The sequence below is a fragment of the Verruconis gallopava genome (assembly GCF_000836295.1).
Source record: "Verruconis gallopava strain CBS 43764 unplaced genomic scaffold supercont1.11, whole genome shotgun sequence".
Classification (NCBI taxonomy): domain Eukaryota; kingdom Fungi; phylum Ascomycota; class Dothideomycetes; order Venturiales; family Sympoventuriaceae; genus Verruconis; species Verruconis gallopava.
The window spans coordinates 545,994-564,038 of NW_015622147.1; the positions used below are offsets into that span (position 1 = coordinate 545,994).

The 18,045-nt window shown below is 52.8% G+C and overlaps 7 protein-coding genes across 7 annotated transcripts; 4 read left to right on the forward strand and 3 right to left on the reverse strand.

Annotated features, from left to right (window-relative positions):
* The first annotated feature begins 626 nt into the window (after nucleotides 1-626).
* Nucleotides 627-2,019, forward strand: PV09_04120 (uncharacterized protein). The gene is made up of 2 exons (XM_016357422.1): nucleotides 627-924; nucleotides 980-2,019. Exons 1-2 carry the CDS (start codon nucleotides 726-728, stop codon nucleotides 1,915-1,917), a joined length of 1,137 nt encoding a protein of 378 aa, XP_016214826.1. The 5' UTR covers nucleotides 627-725; the 3' UTR covers nucleotides 1,918-2,019.
* A 618-nt stretch (nucleotides 2,020-2,637) lies between these two features.
* Nucleotides 2,638-4,585, reverse strand: PV09_04121 (uncharacterized protein; the record flags this gene model as incomplete). Its single annotated transcript, XM_016357423.1, has 2 exons — nucleotides 2,638-3,440; nucleotides 3,590-4,585. The coding sequence occupies 2 exons, from the start codon at nucleotides 4,583-4,585 to the stop codon at nucleotides 2,940-2,942; spliced, it is 1,497 nt and encodes a 498-aa protein (XP_016214827.1). The 3' UTR covers nucleotides 2,638-2,939.
* Nucleotides 4,586-8,206: 3,621 nt separating this feature from the next.
* On the reverse strand, nucleotides 8,207-10,200 carry PV09_04122 (rRNA 2'-O-methyltransferase fibrillarin). The gene is made up of 5 exons (XM_016357424.1): nucleotides 10,033-10,200; nucleotides 9,802-9,867; nucleotides 9,704-9,747; nucleotides 9,243-9,633; nucleotides 8,207-9,189 (listed from the first exon to the last, which is right to left on the reverse strand). The coding sequence occupies exons 1-5, from the start codon at nucleotides 10,136-10,138 to the stop codon at nucleotides 8,837-8,839; spliced, it is 960 nt and encodes a 319-aa protein (XP_016214828.1). The 5' UTR covers nucleotides 10,139-10,200; the 3' UTR covers nucleotides 8,207-8,836.
* Nucleotides 10,201-10,324: 124 nt separating this feature from the next.
* On the forward strand, nucleotides 10,325-11,625 carry PV09_04123 (60S ribosomal protein L17). The gene is made up of 4 exons (XM_016357425.1): nucleotides 10,325-10,602; nucleotides 10,732-10,878; nucleotides 10,939-11,006; nucleotides 11,066-11,625. Exons 1-4 carry the CDS (start codon nucleotides 10,386-10,388, stop codon nucleotides 11,192-11,194), a joined length of 561 nt encoding a protein of 186 aa, XP_016214829.1. The 5' UTR covers nucleotides 10,325-10,385; the 3' UTR covers nucleotides 11,195-11,625.
* A 1,891-nt stretch (nucleotides 11,626-13,516) lies between these two features.
* On the forward strand, nucleotides 13,517-15,278 carry PV09_04124 (uncharacterized protein). Its single transcript, XM_016357426.1, has 4 exons — nucleotides 13,517-13,709; nucleotides 13,788-13,970; nucleotides 14,243-14,971; nucleotides 15,024-15,278. The coding sequence occupies exons 1-4, from the start codon at nucleotides 13,647-13,649 to the stop codon at nucleotides 15,165-15,167; spliced, it is 1,119 nt and encodes a 372-aa protein (XP_016214830.1). The 5' UTR covers nucleotides 13,517-13,646; the 3' UTR covers nucleotides 15,168-15,278.
* Nucleotides 15,279-15,511: 233 nt separating this feature from the next.
* Nucleotides 15,512-16,609, forward strand: PV09_04125 (uncharacterized protein; the record flags this gene model as incomplete). The annotated part of the gene is made up of 3 exons (XM_016357427.1): nucleotides 15,512-15,604; nucleotides 15,657-16,030; nucleotides 16,141-16,609. The coding sequence occupies 3 exons, from the start codon at nucleotides 15,512-15,514 to the stop codon at nucleotides 16,607-16,609; spliced, it is 936 nt and encodes a 311-aa protein (XP_016214831.1).
* A 992-nt stretch (nucleotides 16,610-17,601) lies between these two features.
* On the reverse strand, nucleotides 17,602-17,967 carry PV09_04126 (uncharacterized protein; the record flags this gene model as incomplete). Its single annotated transcript, XM_016357428.1, has 1 exon — nucleotides 17,602-17,967. The coding sequence occupies one exon, from the start codon at nucleotides 17,965-17,967 to the stop codon at nucleotides 17,602-17,604; it is 366 nt and encodes a 121-aa protein (XP_016214832.1).
* Nucleotides 17,968-18,045: the final 78 nt, after the last annotated feature.

Below are 18,045 nucleotides of genomic sequence, written 5' to 3' on the forward strand. Positions count from 1 at the left end.
CGAAAGCTACTATTTCACTTCGAAACGCGCGCACAAAGCAACCAGTTCGTCCATGGAAAGTGATACAACGGCATGTACGCTCCGCAGCAACGGTCAGAACAAGTTGTTTGTCATCAAGCTATTAGAAAATTTCTTGGTATTGTTTCTAAGCAATGAGTCAAGAGACAAAATGTGGTTGGGCAAATGGGATTGGCCGCCAGAGTCTACATCCTCAAGTGGGACTGAAAGTTCATTCACGGTAGACCAGAGCCTCAAAGAGCTCGTGAAGAAACATTCCTTTGAGAAATACGAGCAATATAGACGGTGATCGCTGCAATTTTTAGATATAATTCTACCCGTCCTTTGTTGTTAACGCCGTTTCGGCGCCATTTTGGCGTCGAGACGCATGGCTAATAATGCAACACGTCTCGATCATGTTCTGAGGACGGGCATGATGATTTGATTGACGTAAAGCAATATCCATAAAAAGAGTCTCAGTGAGGATGTTCAGCAAAAACTAGCGAACCCCTCACTGCATTTTTCATAAAGCCTGACAGAGAGAAATATCTCCGATCTTGGCTTAGTCCTACCGCATTTCGCGATTCCTTGATCCGCGGTCGTTCATCCATCCACACCCTCCCGCTCCACCGTTATTCCCCATTGGAATAATTTTTTGTGCCAGCCAACAGCGTGTACATTCACAAATAGATTTAGCTACGCGTAACGAAAAGACTTGACGTCGGAAAATGCCGCTCTCGCGGGCAATAGTCTGTCGAGGACGGCACGATCAGAATGGCTGGAAGATCGAGGAGGTTCAACTGCGAGAGCTCAAAGATGACGAGCTGCTTGTCCGCATAGTCGCTTCCGGTATTTGCCACACAGATCTCATGTTCGGAGACCGGCCAGATGACATTGGTGGCTGGCCCAGAGTGATGGGACACGAAGGTGTGACTTTGCACGTGCTTCACTCTGAAGTGTTTCGATGGCTAAAATCACGAAGGCTCCGGATATGTCCAGAAAACGGGTGCCAAGGTCACCGTCGCTCGAGTTGGCGACCCGGTCCTACTGTCCTTCGCCGCCTGTCGTTCATGTAAGATGTGTGTGGACGGGCATGCTTCGCATTGCGCAGACGCAACCCGGATCAACTTCTGCGGAAGCAAAGTGTTCTCCTCCGCGTCGTCTATCTCGTCTCAGCCAGATATTCTAGGCCTGTTTTTCGGACAGTCCAGCTTTTCCAATCTCTCCATCGTAAACGAGAGCTCGGTCGTGAATGTCGCCAGTCTAGTCAAGTCAGAAGATGAGCTCCGCTTATTTTCGCCTCTAGGCTGTGGTATCCAAACAGGCAGCGGCACCATCGTGAACGTCGCCAATGCGACGCCATCCGATACAGTAGCAATCATGGGAGCTGGTGGGGTCGGGCTTGCGGCCGTGATGGGAGCCAAGATAGCTAGATGTAGCACCATCATCATTATCGATCGAGTTCAGCAGCGTCTGGAGCTCGCAAAGGAACTAGGAGCCACACATGCGATCCATACAGGCAGTATGAAGGACCTCGATGAGCTTGTGAAGCAAGTACGTGAACTCACTGGCGGTTACGGCACAACCATTACCATGGACGCAACAGGGGTGGTACCTCTAATCTGCAAAGGCATCGAATTCACAGCAAGAAGAGGCCAATACATCCAAGTTGGTTCCACGGGGCCAGACGCAGTAATCAAACTACCCATACAGGAGTTTATGACTTCTGGAAAGCGGATAATGGGGGCTGTGGAAGGACAGGTCACTCCTCAAGAATACGTACCGAAGATGATAAGTTGGTATCGAGCAGGTGAATTTCCATTCAACAAGCTTGTGACGCTATATCGCGCGGAGGATTTTATGGATGCACTAGGCAGTATGAAATCTGGTGAAGTGATTAAGCCAATCATCGCCTGGTAGGAAGACATGCAGCGCACCCTCGCCCACCAGTGACCCCGACAAGATGTACATGCAGTTTTATCGAGACTTGAAGGCTAGATGTGACTGAAGTAAAATTTTGCGTGATCAAATGTTCCAAGCAAATCATCGAGGTAATCCAGGTGAGATAATATAGCTCGCCCTCCTTTCCGAACGCCGTTTGCAGAGTGATAGAGTGACTCAGCGTTTGCAAAGCACTTTGAAGGACCAAGAGGAGCCAAATAATCGATTGCACCCATCGGAATTTAGCGAAGGCGATTGAGAGCAAATCTGAAAACCTGGTTCACGAATTCGCGATGAGATAAAAATTCCAATGACGCGACTGTTAGTAATTTTATATAATGAAATGACTTGAAACAACTTCTCGAGTTCTGCCTCTATGGCGCAGTGGTAACGCGTCGCACTTGTATGGACGAAAGTCCAAGCAATGCGAAGATCCCTAGTTCAGTTAGTCGACCCGCCGAGATTGGTGCTGAGCAGTTCAATCTAACAACAATTAGATTCTGGGTGGAGGCAGCTAAATCCACTGGCAGACAAGCTTCTTTTTTTTTGACCCTATTTTCCCAAGCGAAACTATTTTTCAGCCTTCTACAATAGAAATTGCCGAAATTTATCAATCCCACGAACGGTCTCTTTTTGGCTTCCATTCGTACCTATTCTTTTTGTACGACTCGCCCGCGAACCTGACGACGAAAGCACGAGTTGTTTCAGAAGTGAAGAACTTTGTTGAGTATCATTGATTTCCTCTCTAGGCATAAGAAGAATACATTGTAATAATCTCAAAATTACAAACAATACTCGCCTATGTATGTACATTGACCTCCGACTACGCGAATTAACCGCTGTCGTGTATGTTTTTTTCACCATACAAGCGATTTTTTCCAGGCCTTACAAGGCAACTCGTAGACATAGCGCAGATACACTGATCGCTGTCATTGACACAATGAAAAAATAGTTTTCATATCACCAAGCCTTAAAACTCAACGCCTTCACGTTACCTTCCTTTAAAAGAGGAAGAAGGCAACGGCCGCGACAGCGGCGGCGGCCATGCCGTTCTTAGCGGCACCGTTGACACTGACTTGGACCGGGCTGACTGGCCAAGAACCACTGCTGGATGGCTTGGCATAGCCGGCAGCCGATGGCCAGCTGTTAGCAGTTGGGTATGGAGCGACAGCGCCAGCTGGCGAGGTCCACGATGGCTTGTACACGTTCGATGGGGACACAGCAGCAGCAGGGGAGCTCCAGGCAGCCGGAGAGCTCCAAGCAGCAGGAGAGCTCCAAGCGGGTTGCGGGACGTAAGATGGAGATGCAGAGGCAACGGGGGCGGCAGAGCTGCTAGGAGCAACAGCCCAGGTGCCTGTTGGCTTGGGCAGAGTCACGGTCTTGGTCTGGGTGATCGTGACCGTCACGGTGCTCTGTTGCGCCCAGGTGTGGCTGCCCTCGGTGACGGTGGCAGTAATGACGCTCTCGGATGTTGTCACCTCTTGCCAGGTCGAAGTCTCGCACTGCGGAACATTAGCTACAGATTCAAGGTTCAGAACGAAGACATGGCACGCGGCAATGCGAGACGCTGCGGCTTTCATTTCTTGTTGCACCGCAAGCTGGAGAAAAGAGCAGGTCTCGCAATAGGTCGTGCTCGACGGCTGTCACGTACCTCTTCCTCGGAACCAGCTGGCTTGCTTGGCTTCGCTGGCCAGGCTGGCTTAGAGCTGGTTGCAGGAGTCACAGGGGAGGCAGGAGTTGAGCTCTCCTCGCACTCCTCTGGAGAGGATGGAGTGCTGGAGGCCTTGACGGGCCAGGCGGGAGAAGAAGATGGCGATGTCTCGACGGGGGCGGCAGGAGTTGAGCTCTCCTCGCACTCCTCTGGAGAGGATGGGGTGCTGGAGGCCTTGACGGGCCAGGCTGGAGAAGATGAAGTGGAAGGCTTAACAGGAGCGGCTGGTGTAGACGAGCTAGGGGCTGGCCAGTATGCGGCTGGCTTGCTGCTGCTTGCAACAACTGGAGCAGCCGGAGAAGACGAGCTTGGAGCTGGCCAGTATGCGGCTGGCTTGCTGCTGCTTGCAACAACTGGAGCAGCCGGAGAAGACGAGCTTGGAGCTGGCCAGTATGCGGCTGGCTTGCTGCTGCTTGCAACAACTGGAGCAGCCGGAGAAGACGAGCTTGGAGCTGGCCAGTATGCGGCTGGCTTGCTGCTGCTTGCAACAACTGGAGCGGCCGGAGAAGACGAGCTTGGGGCTGGCCAGTATGCGGCTGGCTGGCTGCTGCTTGCAACAACTGGGGCAGCAGGAGACGACGATGGCTTGCCATTGCTTGGCACGGACCAAGTTGGCTTTTCGCCGTATCCACCCTCACCGTATCCACCAGCAGCAGGAGAAGAAGCCTTGACTGGAGCGGCTGGCGAAGACCAGGTTGGCTTTTCTCCGTATCCGCCCTCAGCAGGAGAAGAAGAAGCCTTCACTGGAGCGGCTGGCGATGACCAGGTCGGTTTGGCACCGTATCCGGCCTCCGGGGTAGTGGTGGGCTTAACGGCAGCAGCAGGTGTGCTGCTGCTTGCCTGCGCGCCGTATCCGCCGCCGTATCCACCACCGTAGCCGTACTCGCTGGCGAAAGCAGTGCCCGTAAGGGCAAGAACTGCAAAAGTAGCCTTCATTGTGTCGAAAAGGAAACTAACAGACCAATTCCTAAAAGAAAGTAAAATAAGTGAGCGTAACAAAAGGCCGTAGCGAGTGAGCCTCTTGGAAGAACTTAGTGATTGGTAAGGAGGGAAGAAGTGGTGTTCACGAGGAGAGCAGCAACCATTATAAACCCTCGGGATCCGCTGATCTGCGCATCGCTGCTCATTATTATTCCGCCCTTATTCAGTTCTTCTGCCGCGGCCATTCCCAGCACCGGAAGAGGTGGGCTGCACCGCACAGCTACATGCATCCTGATGGGAGTCGGGTGTGTTCAGGCCAAGGGGCAAGCCTTGCTGTGGACGACACAACCCTGCATCCGTCAGGGATTAGGCATTCTTAATTTCTCCCACGCATCCTGGATGTTTCCTCGAGTAGACTAGCCGCTAACACGTGAGGGATAATCGATCATGGTTGCATCGCCCTAGTTTGCTTAGCAACGTCGAAGGGCCTACGGAAGCGGTAGAGCAAGGCCAAAAGCAAATCAGCAATCTGCGTAAGAGATAAATAAGGCAAATTACATTGTGTTCTCATTGTATATCCGCCTCAGCCGTCTCCGTGGCAAGCAATTTGTACGCCCAGAAGACCACCGCGCAGCCTTTCCAAGCGTCAGAATAAACGTCGTATTGATATGCGAAGCATTGTTGTTGCGGGCTCTAGCAACGGTATGCAGCCATAACGGCATGATGGCGCCTGCGAGGGCTCCACTGGAGTGACGATGGGGCACAACGCCGTGACTGGCGCGAAATTCATCCCCAACCACTCCAAAGAGAAGGGGGCAAGAAAAAAACTGACTGCCAGGGCGGGCACGGATTGCTAGGATCCTGGTCTGGAAGCGCTCTGATCGTGCGAAACTCGTCGATTCTGTAGATGCTCTAAAATTGGCAAATTTGAAGAAATAGGAGCGATGAACGAAAGAAATAATTGCGACTTTGATGAAGGTGCTCAATCATTCATCTAACGGAAGAAGCAGGTTCCTGTCCAGATCGGAACTCAGCTCTCTGCTCTTGACTCCTTGAAGTCTCCATGGGATGTTTTCCGGGACGCGAGGTATTTGGGGCAAGTTTAGGCAAGCTTCGGCAGAGGAGGAAGCAGCACGCCATATCGAAAAAAGAGTTGAAAGAAGTCCATTGGACCAAGGCTGCCAGGTCGGCTTCGGGCATCTGCAAAGACCTGACCGTTGAACATGGGCATCTATTGGAGCAAACCAGCTGTGGGGCCTCGAGGGCAGTGCTGGATGGGATATCTCGCAAGCACCGGGGGCAATGCAGGAACAGGAAACTGATCGGTGAGCAGAAAACAAGATCGACATGGGCGCCTTGTGGAGAGCACATCTCAAGCTTTGCCTGCATAAAACGCTCATGGAGACCGATTCTTGAAAGCCTCAGTGCGGAGCGAGCGCCGAGTAAGAGTGAACCTGATCCTCGTGGAGAATCATAAGAAGGTCGTTTGCCCACAACTCGAAGTTGAAATAAAGGTGCTGACGGCGTCGACTGGAAATTGCGAAGGCGTTACCCCACAAGCGCCTCCTTTTCAGGTTCTTTTGCAAAGCGTAGTGTACAGCACAGGCTCGTGGCGCCGCATGACGAACTCCCGCAATACGAGGAAGAAAATGGCTTGGGTCTCTATTCATCGACACCCTCAAAGCGGATGCAAGCAGTTTGAGCAATGGCTTCCCTAGCGGCAGCATCATTCCGCCGCGTCGCGCTGCAAACCGCATCAAGGCGTCTCAGTACCGTCGAGCACCGAAGACGGAGCCGAGATGCAACGCGAAATTGCAGGAACATGTCCAGCATGAAGCCCACGCTCGATCGCCGCCCGGGTCCACAGCGCTACGATCCCAGCACGGAGAAAGAAACGAGATGAAGACAGCGGCTGGAGCCGAGCTCCTCACTTCTCCGCGAAACCACGACGCCCTTCGAGAACATCGATGCCCGTTCTTAAGAAGCCGGATCCATCCCCCGAACCAAAAAGAATGACGCGCTGAACGACTTCTGGGGGATTTCCGGTTCTCCCTTGTGCAGGATCACGACGCGGCGACGCTCAATCCGTGCGTCCGAGCAAAGACGTGAAAAAAGGGGGTCGCTTATGAGCATATGCCAGCGCACTTCCCGCTCCCTCGATCTACCATCAGATCGGTCAAGCAAAATCCAAGAGGCTGCTGGCAATCTTGGGCAGTATCACTGATCCATTCCTTGGACAAGACGCTCCCACTATGTCGATGTGAAATGGGAATGCGTTTGTCTCTATCGCCGTGCCCAGGTCCCTGCTCCCAAATGTTCGCGGCTCTGAAGCCGCGTGCATTGAACCTGTTTTGATTTGCAATTCTAATATACCACGAAACTGAGAGCCAGTATACAAATAGTCAAAAGAACGACAAGTGGAGATTGTTTGTCTTTCAGACACGACGCAAAGCATACCTCATTGTCGCTCGTCGCGGAGGTGGGCCTCTTCCTGTGAACTTAAGCGGCCGTATCTGGGTTCTCCTCCATGAATGGTTTTCAACTTCTGTTGTCTGCAACAAATCGCATGGACGTGCTCGATTTGATTTGTTGTAATAATGCGGAACAGACTCAATCGAGCGGTAATCATTATCGCAAATAGGCTGTGGCTCCTTCCAAGGATTGTGTTGACAGCCGCGGCGTTCGATCACTTTGATCTCGCCCACTCATGAAGGCACAAAATTCTCTTCTGGTTACTAAGTGATATCGTGTGCGCTTTATGGCCTTTCCCTTCTTTAGTCGATGCAGGCGTTCAGAGGATTCTAGTTCGTCGCAAAAAACTGCTCCACGGCTAAACCCGGTCGTAAATAATCTTTATGCGCACCTGCTTGGCGTAGTATTTCTCCGCTTGAGATTCCCTTCGTTGAATCACGATTCTAACAAAACGCAATTCTTGATCAGAATGTGCGCGAGAAGTACGATCTACAAGAGTGAAGGAGTCCTCACTCACGTAGGGGAAGAAAAAAAAAAGCTTGTATGAAGTGAATATTTCAAGACCTTCCGTGACTTCATTTTGCCAAGGCCCTACACTTTTGAGTAGCTTTCTTACATCACCGTTGGGGTTGACCTAATGCGCAGACATGTTAGAAATCACATTTAAATCTTGTGCGAAAGAATTTGAACCACGCGGCTGGCTAGACACTGGTGGATCACAGTCCGGGTGAGGGTGATATAAGTGCAAGAAGCTCCCCAAAATGTAGTTTATTTTCGATGCAAACTAGGCCAACTTTCATTGTTTGTTTTATCTTTTGCACCTTCGGTCACTTTAACTAACAGTGCAGACATAGCAAATGGCGCTGATCGGATAGTAGACGGCACTAGCATAGAAAGAAGTTCACACTCGCATATTTTTGCTTCACGCGGGAGTGCTAGACATGTCTTGAAGCCTCAAGGCGTCAACTTCCCTAGACTCGTAAGAAGAACGCTTCGAGATGATAGAGAGAGGGATTGTGTGTGTATGTGTGTGTGTGTATGTGTGTGTGTGTTTGTGTGGAAAGCAGTGCTCAGCAAAATATGGAAGAATGCAAGTGACGAGTTGACCTCGTATGTCCTCAATTGTTTTTCTCCTCATAATTCAGGCGTAGATTGTCATACAGGGCATTCTTAGAGTTGGACGGCGTTTCTAACTGAGCTAGCGATGATTTGCTCTGGGCCAATGTTTGCAGAACATGATCAAGTAGAACGTAATATTGTGCTGTAGTTACGAGTGGGTTCAATCTCCTCTAGGTCGGAGCTACCAAGCAGTAGTTCACGGCAGTGAGAAAAGGCCGAATCATGAGAAGAGAGCAGGGACACCGCACACGATATTCTAAGCGAGGGGAAGACTAGGATAGCAGGCATTTACCATAGATGAAGGAGAGGCTATTTAGTCCGTGATTGATGAGTATGACACGCGTTAATAACGCTGCTACCCGGCCTAGTGCATTTATCAGATGCTTGTAATTGTCCGATGATTTGGTCGATCACATCATTCTGCTGAAGTGAACACGGAAGATTCGCCCAGCAGACTTGGTAGGCTGAATCTTATAACAACATAGACAGTACGGGACACCTGCCATGAAGACTGCGTGATCAAGACATAACGTGCAATTCATCGAACCTGGCCTGGACTAACGCCGAACCCCTGCCCTAGAAGAGTCAAACCACTGTGCTTTTCTAGAACGTAAAGAGCCCCTCATAACGCCACAATGGGAATACACAGACGACGGGATGACCGCAGATCTTCCTCTATGCGCTTCTCTCGTAAACACCAACAACCATTGCGTGATCTCTCTCGTACGGTTCCAGCGTCAACTGTTCCTTGGGTTTGATGCGTTCCGCCCTCAGCTTCTCGACTTCGCGAGCAAAAACGGCTTCGGGCGCAGCCGTTGAATCAATACAGTTAGCTTTGATAGACACGACAACGCCACCACCAACTTTGAGGAACATGTGCGCATTCAGAGCAACGATACGTGCTTGATCTGGCTGAGCAACGTCGGCGAAGATGCAATCCACCATGGGCACCAGGATGCGATAACGATTAGGGTGGCGAGCATCCTCGACAATAGGGATGACATTTGTGCGGTGCGTTGCCATGTTGACTATGAGAACTGTTAGAGAAAAGAGCTTAAGACAAAGAGTGGTGAGTAGGTACCTAGATCACGACCGCTTCGATGCGAGAATTCTACTGCATATACGGTGCCTGTTTTGCCTACGATGTCTGCAACGTGCGACACCGAAGTACCGCTTGCGGCGCCCAGGTACAGAACTTTGCTTCCAGGGCCCATATGAATGTTCTCCAGACCGCCGATAATACCCGCTGCCAACTTCGAACGGAAAGGATTCCATACCCTGTATTCAGTAGTGGTCGCTGGCGCTGCTTCGCCGTTGGGTCCTGTTGCAGAAGGCGCACTGTTGGCAACTTGAATGCGTTTCTCGCCATAAACTGATTCGCCCGGTGTGAGGTTGAGTGTTACCAGCATGTCTTCTTTTCCACGAGCAACAAAAATGCCCTTGTGACGTTGCCAGGGCTCGATTATGACTTTCTGAACAAGGAATTAATTTTTTTTTCCCCTACCGCCGTGAAGATTTTACTGCAGAATGAGAACGACTTACTGCGCCTCCCTTTGCACCTGCGCGACCGCCTCGACCACCCCGCGCTGATATATTTATTAGAACACTCTCATGGTCACATTATAGGGTGTATAGCATACCACCACCGCGACCTCCGCCTCTTGCTCCTCGTGCGCCGCCTCGTCCACCGCGTGGTGGGCCACCACCTGAGATTTCACGTTAGAACGTCGTGATCAAGAGCGCTCAAAAGTGCAACCAAGAGAGATGAAGGGAATAATGCGACTGAAAGCCAAGATGAGGCGGAAGACCATCACTTTGCTCAAGTATTGCGGAGCTATGCGCAAGTCTCAACTGTGCAAGAGCGAACATACCTCGACCACCTCGACCCGCGGGACCACCGCGGCCGCCTCGGCCACCGCCTCTGTCGCCTCTAGATCCGCCTCGACCTCCTCTACCACCTGGAGTGTATGGAGCCATTGTGATATGTCTGTGGTTGAGCGCAATTGGTTTTCTTCACCTCCAACCTCACGTCCGAGAACTTTTTTCTGAGTAGGCTAGGCGCTAAGACCAATCTGCATTCCAAGCTTCGAGTGCATGGTCACGTGATAATCCTGTCTAGCCAGTATCTGGCTAGTCTCATCTTGGCGCACACTGAGAAATCACCCAAAACCTCCAACACCAAGGAAATTTGCCCTCACACACCCCGACTCAGATATTCGCAAAGATGGTCAGGTACGCAAACACCGCCATCGATAATGGCAAGTCTGCCCGCGCCCGGGGCTCCTACCTCCGTGTCTCGTTCAAGAACACCCGCGAAACAGCCCAAGCGATCAATGGCTGGAAGTTGGACCGCGCATTGAAGTACCTGGAGAATGTCAAGGAGCACAAAGAGGCTGTCCCCATGAGGAGATACGCTGGTAGCACCGGTCGCTGTGCTCAAGGTACATTGGCTCCATCTCCAAGCACGCGAAGGTCGAGGCGTGGAAATTCCACGTTCGGATTCTCACGTTCCCGAATTTCTCGCGTATCGTGTGCGAACCAAGAATGCTGACGTTCTTTTGACTGTGTAGGCAAGGCTTTCGGTGTTTCCAAGGCACGCTGGCCTGTCAAGTCCGCCGAGTTCCTCATCGGTCTGCTCAAGAACGCCGAGGCGAACGCCGACACCAAGGGCCTCGACACTAGCAACCTCATCATCAAGCACATCCAGGTCAACCAGGGTATGGCTCTCACGCCTGAAGTTTGTAATGGTTGAACAAAGTTGACAAGGTGGAATGTAGCCCCCAAGCAGCGCAGACGCACATACCGTGCTCACGGCCGTATCAACCCGTACATGAGCAACCCTTGCGTAAGTTTTGCGACAATTTTCTCCCCATCAAAAGGTTATAAGGCTGACTGTTGGCTTAGCACATCGAGCTCATCCTCGTCGAGGCGTCCGAGGCCGTTGCAAAGGCTCCGGAGGTTGTGGCCACCACTCCTAGACTCAGCTCGAGACAGCGTGGTGCCCGCATCCGACGTGCCATCACTTCGTCATGAACGTGCACCGAAGATGCTCTTAGGACTTTTGCAATGGAAGATGTGGGGATGGTGACCAAATGCTAGAGGATGGATTCTCGATGGTTCATGCATGCCAGGAGGAACTGGCCAATGGTTCATGGCGCACGGAGCGAATCAAAAACGAGTTCAGCCTAGTCTACACAGGGCTATCATGTAGCAAAGGGTTGAGAATATCACTTTATTTGCTATGCACTATCCTGCTTCGTATGCCGTTCAATTTTTGCAGTATGTGCTCTGCGTTTCCGGCCAGATTTTTTCTCCTATGCGTTTCTAACGCACCCAATCTCAGTGATTTCTTTGCTATGTACTATGTGTATGAACAGAGATATTGGCTGGGGTTAAACAAGTATTCAGAGGATCACGCCTGGAACACGCTTTGCCCAATGAAAAACCTTTTCCCATCATAAACATGAGCACGCCAATGTCAAGCCTTCAAGCGTTCCTTGTAGAGAGCAAATGCAACTCTCGCAGCTATCACCAGTCTGGCGGCATTGAGTCGTGGAGAGGGTCACCTTGCTGCTGGAGCGGAATGGTGTTACATATGCTTCACCTTCCACTGGGGAGATGGCCGATTACAAAATGCTCTGGGTTAACAGTATCCCAAAGCCTGTCTGTCGTCGATAAAGGGCGTACGAGAAGTACCTATCTGCCGGCCGTGTGAGCTGCCATTAAGCGGAAAGAGTTGCCGGGCGGTACGTCTCGGTCCAAGTCGTGCTGCGACCTTTCAACAAGCGACGAAAATAAGCTTACTCCTGATGTTTGTGAAACAGTGGTATCAAGAGTGAAGCCGCACGTTTAACTCTTCTTTGCCGGACTGCTGCCCAGTACAGATGTCATGGTCGTCATCTATTTCCGCCAGGGCATTGAATCACATCCGAAGGAAGACTGGTTTTAGGTCTGCCGGGGGAGGCGGAAAGATTGATGACATCCGGTGTTTGAACGGCGGTACAGCGCCGCTGACTCTGCCGCTGCCATCCTACTAGCCATCGTTTTGGCGGGCCAGTGCCCAAGTATATGTTTGCCTGAGCGCTTTGCAGGCGGCGAGCGCAGTGGATTGGTATGCGTCGAGAGGAAGAGCAGTGCTTGTATGTGCTGTTTCCGTCATCGTTTATCCAGTCCGTATCCAGGTCAAAGTATCGCGAAACCATATTGCACACGAGGCGAAACACCCGGTTCGGCGCTCGAGTCTTAGCAAGTTGCCTGCGGCAGGCGATTTGTAAGTACGAACGTTTACAAACGTCGTTCCTCTCGGACACGACCAGCCGTCAGCGACACGAGCTCAGCTTCCACTTTGGCGTGGCCGTGGCAAGGCAGTTTGGGCGTGCGCGGGCATCGCAGATTCTCAGAGCCAGACGAGGTCACAAACTACATTCTTTCATTGACCAGACGCGGCATCAGATGCGCTTTTCGAAGGCGTGTTTGTTCTCCGACCAGTCATCTGGCGACTGGACGGCCTTTTCCCCCACGCACTGCCTGCACCTCTCATGTGCAAATCGTATGCACGTATTTGTCTATCTGGCCTCCGCATCGCCCAGCCCGCTCTCGAATCGCCGTCCCGTACTCCACAATCTTCGTGCCACCACCGTGCAAGCCGCACGCTGCTGGCGCCCGTTCTATCCTTCCAGAGCGCCAACGTCCTCAGCTGCTGGCTGTTCTCCTCGATGCGGGACTAGCCGAAGAAACACGTACCGATGACGTCCTCATTCCGCCCATCCATGTTGCTCGGCAGCGAGGCGCCTCGCTCAACCCGCACGTTTGCCATGGACGGTTTCCGTGTGCAGCGGGCAACTCGTTCAATCGTAGCCAATGGCCCCAAAAAATACGATGGCAAACTCGGCCCCCTCCCTCCCCGTTCAGTGAAAATGGACGATCCACTCTGTGCGCGCCAGGGCGTTGCTGAAGTGGACTACCCAGCGCGGTGCGAGAAGAGGTTTGTTCCTCGTCGAACTTACAAGGAATCCGCATAAGACTGGATCGCTCTATGGAACTACACACCAATCACTTCTCCACGCCTGACGTATTTGCGGACTCTTGCTCTCCAAGCCGCGCGAATATTGCCCGATCCTTTTCGCCCGTCCGCTTCGCCCCTTTCTTCATCTCTTCATCTCCTTCTTCCTTTTTCTTTTCGACGAAGAAAGGTCCTCCGAACCTCAACGCTGGGTTCGCGTACCTGCTGCTAGCAAGACGTTGGAAAAGACTCTTTTCGGCGGCACCGTCGTTAGCCCTGTTCTGTAACATTGCCAGCGCCCGTAGCCCTTTCCCGCTTCAGAAACAAGGACTTGAGACACAGTCTTTTTCTGAAAAAAAAAAAAAAAAAAAAAAAAGCGTAGGGAATACTCGTCGTGTGACCTCTCCATCACCGTAGAGCCACACTCCCAATCTTTTGAAACAAGCCGAAAAGGACGAAGTTGCGAGGAGAAAACGGAGGAGCATGTCGAGGAAACCAATCTTCGTGGCCACCCACCCAAGGGCATGCTCGACAGCATTTGAAAGGGTACCTCGTCCCCAGCTTCATGCCAACGTAGCTCTTGCTCCAGCGTGCAAATCTGCTAACATGACGGTTGCCGCCTAGGTCTTCATGACCTGCCGCGACACTTTACAATGTGTTCACGAGCCATTTGGGGATGCGTGGTACTACGGGCCCGAGAGACTTGCAGACCGGTTTGAAAATGATGAGCAGGCTCGTCAAGAGAGTGGATATGTGAACGCAACGTACAGAGATATTTTTGAGAATATCGACAAAGAAAATGCGCAGGTCTGTTTTTCCCTCCAGTTCTTGCCGTCTCGTCTTCTGTCTCCTTTTGTCTCTTGTGTCCACTCTGCCCTGTCCTCGTCCGTCTGGAAGCAGTACGGATTAGTGGTGGTGCTTCCCTTGCAATCGAAACGCACCATTTTCGCAGTGCAGATCGAACTCATCCCGGCACGGCATAGGCCGCTTGTCGCCCTTGCTTCACATACGCACTTTGCATACAAACAAAGTCTATGTTCGTATCATGACACTGACGGCTGAACGGGATGTGATTGCAGGGTAAGAGGTTGTTTATCAAAGACATGGCGCAATACTGGATTCCGATGGATAGCAAGCCCTCTTCCCTTGCCCCATCCCTGGTGTCTTATCGCCGAGGCGTGGGAACACAGCGCAAGGGCGAGAACGGTGAGAATGGAGACGAGAGTCACGTAGACTCGAACGTTGCCACAGCCGTCGATACAAAGCAAGTTGGAAAGGCCGGCCATCCGTACCCTACCGCGGCCGAGCCTGGCAATCCGACTGTCGTGCCGGAAGCCTTGCTCAAGCAGTTCCATTTCACGTTTTTGATTCGCCACCCGCGATCCAGCATTCCGTCCTACTTCCGCTGTACGGTCCCGCCGCTGTCTGAATTGACTGGCTTCGACTACTTTGACCCCAGAGAGGCAGGGTATGTGGAGCTTCGCAGGTTGTTCGACTACCTCAGGAGCGTTGGCCAGGTTGGTCCTCACGTTGCAGGCCAGACCAACGGCACCACGAATGGCGTCAATGGGGTCAACGGAGATGCGGGTGACAAGGTAGAGCTTTGCCTAATCGACGCTGACGACATGCTTGACGATCCGTACGCCATGATCGAGAAGTACTGCAACAGCATCGGGATAGAGTATTCCCCAGAGATGTTGAAGTGGAACAAGCCTGGGGATCAAGAGCACGCGCAGGCGCAGTTTGAGAAGTGGAAGGGCTTCCACGAGGACGCGCTCGACTCTAGTGAACTTCGACCACGGGCTCACGTGCGTTACTCCGACGAGACCAAACATCCGGTCCTGCTGACATGATCAATAGAAAAAGTCCCCGAAGTCGGACGAAGAGCTGTTCAAGGAATGGACTGAGAAGTACGGCGAGGAGGCTGCTAGGCTGATTAAGAAGACGGTGGATGAGAATATCGAGCACTATGAATACCTGAAGCAGTTTGCCATCAAGATCTGAAAGCAGTGCCAAAGAGGGGCAGGTATTGAGACAAAAGGGGAGAGAGATAGATAGATAGAGAGAGAGAGAGAGATTCTGCAATGTAGCATTTCCTTGTTCCGTGGCCTGCAGTCCATATCATTCGCCTGTTTAATCCCATGGTTGCGTAGCTGCGAAGAATACTTTATGTCTAGCCTTGGTTGCCGTCACAACGACCGCTATTCATGCACGTGAAGTATCGCTGAGGCGACGAAGACAGTGTGAACAAGGTAATGATGCCGCTGCCCAGGTAACCAGAGCAGTCAGGTAATTGCCAACGCTGTCGTCCTCGTGAGGTCACATTCAAAACAAAGTGAGAGGAGAAAATGGCTGCAAACAACGAACCTGTCACAAGCGACTCCGACGACAGTAGCAATATTCCGGTCATTGAGAACGAAGCAGAGGGTGTCAAGCTCACCGTGAGGGACAAAAAAAATTCATTCACGGTCGCTCAATCGAACGAACTCACAGCCTCACACAGAAAGCACCGGAAACACCACGAAGCCGTCTCGAAAGGCTGCCGTCAGAACTGCACCCAGGACTGGCCGTCCGCGCAGAGGCACGGTGGAAAGGACGTCTCGCAAGCGATCCGTCGCCTTTGTCGCCGAACTTGACGAGGTCAGGATCATCGGCGAGAACAGCACGGTGTCGCTGCCGGTAGGGCGTCCGACCGAGTCGCACAGCGGACAGTCCCTCGCGCAAGGAGCACACTGCAAGACGTCCAACTACGCAGAGGGACGCGGCGACGTTTTCGGGCTCGAGGACGTGCCGCGACGCAAGGAGTTGCTTCGCGCGCTGGCGGAGATCAACACGCTGCAGGAAGCAAGCGCCACGCTGCACCTTGGGTACGCGGAGCGACGGCCTCTTTTTCGCCGTTCGCAGACCAGACACACACACTCACATATACCCACTCGCAAACGGGACGCAATGAGTAAGCGCTAACGTTTGGGCGCAGCACTGCAATCCAAATACCCGGCCCGTCGTCGCCGTTCGTTAGCTTTCGCGACGCTCACTCGACGATCGAATTCTCCGTGCTGCGCAGCCGTCTCGGCCCGGACGTCTTGGCCGCCATCGAGGCGCGGGAGGCGGCCGTCGTCGACCTGCAGTGGGCGACGGCGGCGGCCATCTGGCTGTACGTCAGCTTCCTTCGGCTTGGCGCGATCTGCGAGACGCCGCTGCACGGGTGGGAGCAGCTCTGCGAGGCGTACCCTCCTCTGCGCGAGGACAGCTATCTGAACAACGCGTTGCTGGCGGCCGTCTCGCTGGCGAAAGAAGTCGACGACGAGCGGTTTGAGAGGTGCGTTGTGACGGAGCTTGCCCGCGTCGTTCGAGCCGGGCTTGGACGACTGGCTGCAGAGGGATTCCGAGCGGACGAGGGCATGGACGTCGACGACTCAGATTACGTTCCACACGAGACGGAGTGAGAAGGTAAAGGGCGGCTGGACGTCACACGGGTCATCGAGCGGTTGCGTTTCACGGGTCTTCCGTATTCGCTCTCTCGATGAGCAGCAGCACTTGGCCCATGACGAGGTCCAGGGAGCCGATGGGCACGCGCCAAGCAGGTTCGACGGGTGCGCAGCTACACGTTTCTATGAGCGTTTCGTCGCTTGTGTTCATGAACGAAACGCACCAGATAGCTTGCGATGTTGTACAGGGTAGTGTCCGCAAACGTGCTTCGGCCGGCGTTCAGGCGTTGCGGCCAATGATGTAAGTTGAATTCTAAGGAGCTGAAGCAGACGGTAGATGCGGTCTTCAGTCTTGTACCAAGGCAACGAGCACAAGCAATCGAGGCGTCATACCGCGTCTTTGGCCTTGAGATCAGCGTAGACAGGTTCACACCGACCAATGTCTGGTTCTGTTGCTCTGCTCGCCGCGACATGTCTGTCTCAAGCCCATTCCACTGTGATTTCGTTCCATGTCCGCTTCGGAAACCGAGCCACGACCGGCTATGTCGGCGCCGTACACCAATGGCGGGATTGCGTCAAAAGTTGGGCTTGGAACGGGACTTGTGCGGTCAACACCTCGCTTGGTGTGTACTGCGTCATTGATGGACATTGTATACGTGCTTAGACACCGGCACTTTTTTATTTTTATTTTTTTATTTTTTTTATTTTTGTTTTTTTATTTTTACTCTTTTTTTTTATATACTTCAAGGGTCCCACTGCGTGTCACACGTCTCGGACCGAGTTCAGAGTGCTGATTCTCTGAGCATGTCATGATGGGGAATGTGGTCACGTCCGTTGGACGTTCGCCAGCTGGGTGCCGGAAGCGCGCGGATGTCAGAAAGTGAATGTGCTCGCCCGTGTCCCGGCTGGAGGAGAGCATCAGTGAGCTTTTTTTATTTCTTATTTTTTTAATTTTTTTTTTCTAGCCGTGTGTGTGGTGCTTCAACGGACGATCCACTTTTTCGACGGCGTCAGTCTGGCACGGTCGGCGCGAGGATCCAACGAGTGGCCAGCAGACGAGCGGGAACAAGCCTCGCAGGCCTGCCATTCTCGCGGTGCAATAGTGCTCGCTCCATGTAACTGTGTGCTGCACTACGCAGTAGCGGGCGTGGAGTGACGATCCCCCGTGCCTCGCCTCCGCCTGGGCCGTCGCCGTCGCTTCCTGGACCCGGCATCGCGGCCTGGACGAGCATGCCGGCGGTCGCCGCGACCTCTTCCGCGCGCGCCTGGACCTCTCCCCCGGCTGCGACGGCAACGGGCAGCTCTGGAGCGAGCGGCTCCTCGATCTCTCCATCCGGGCCCTGCTGGACCGTCTTCGTCGAAATACTGTGGTACATGCATGCACGTCAGGGCCGGCATCCCATGCGGCGGTCCGGAAGAGGCAAGGCGAGGGCTAAATAAGGTCCGTAAGCGGG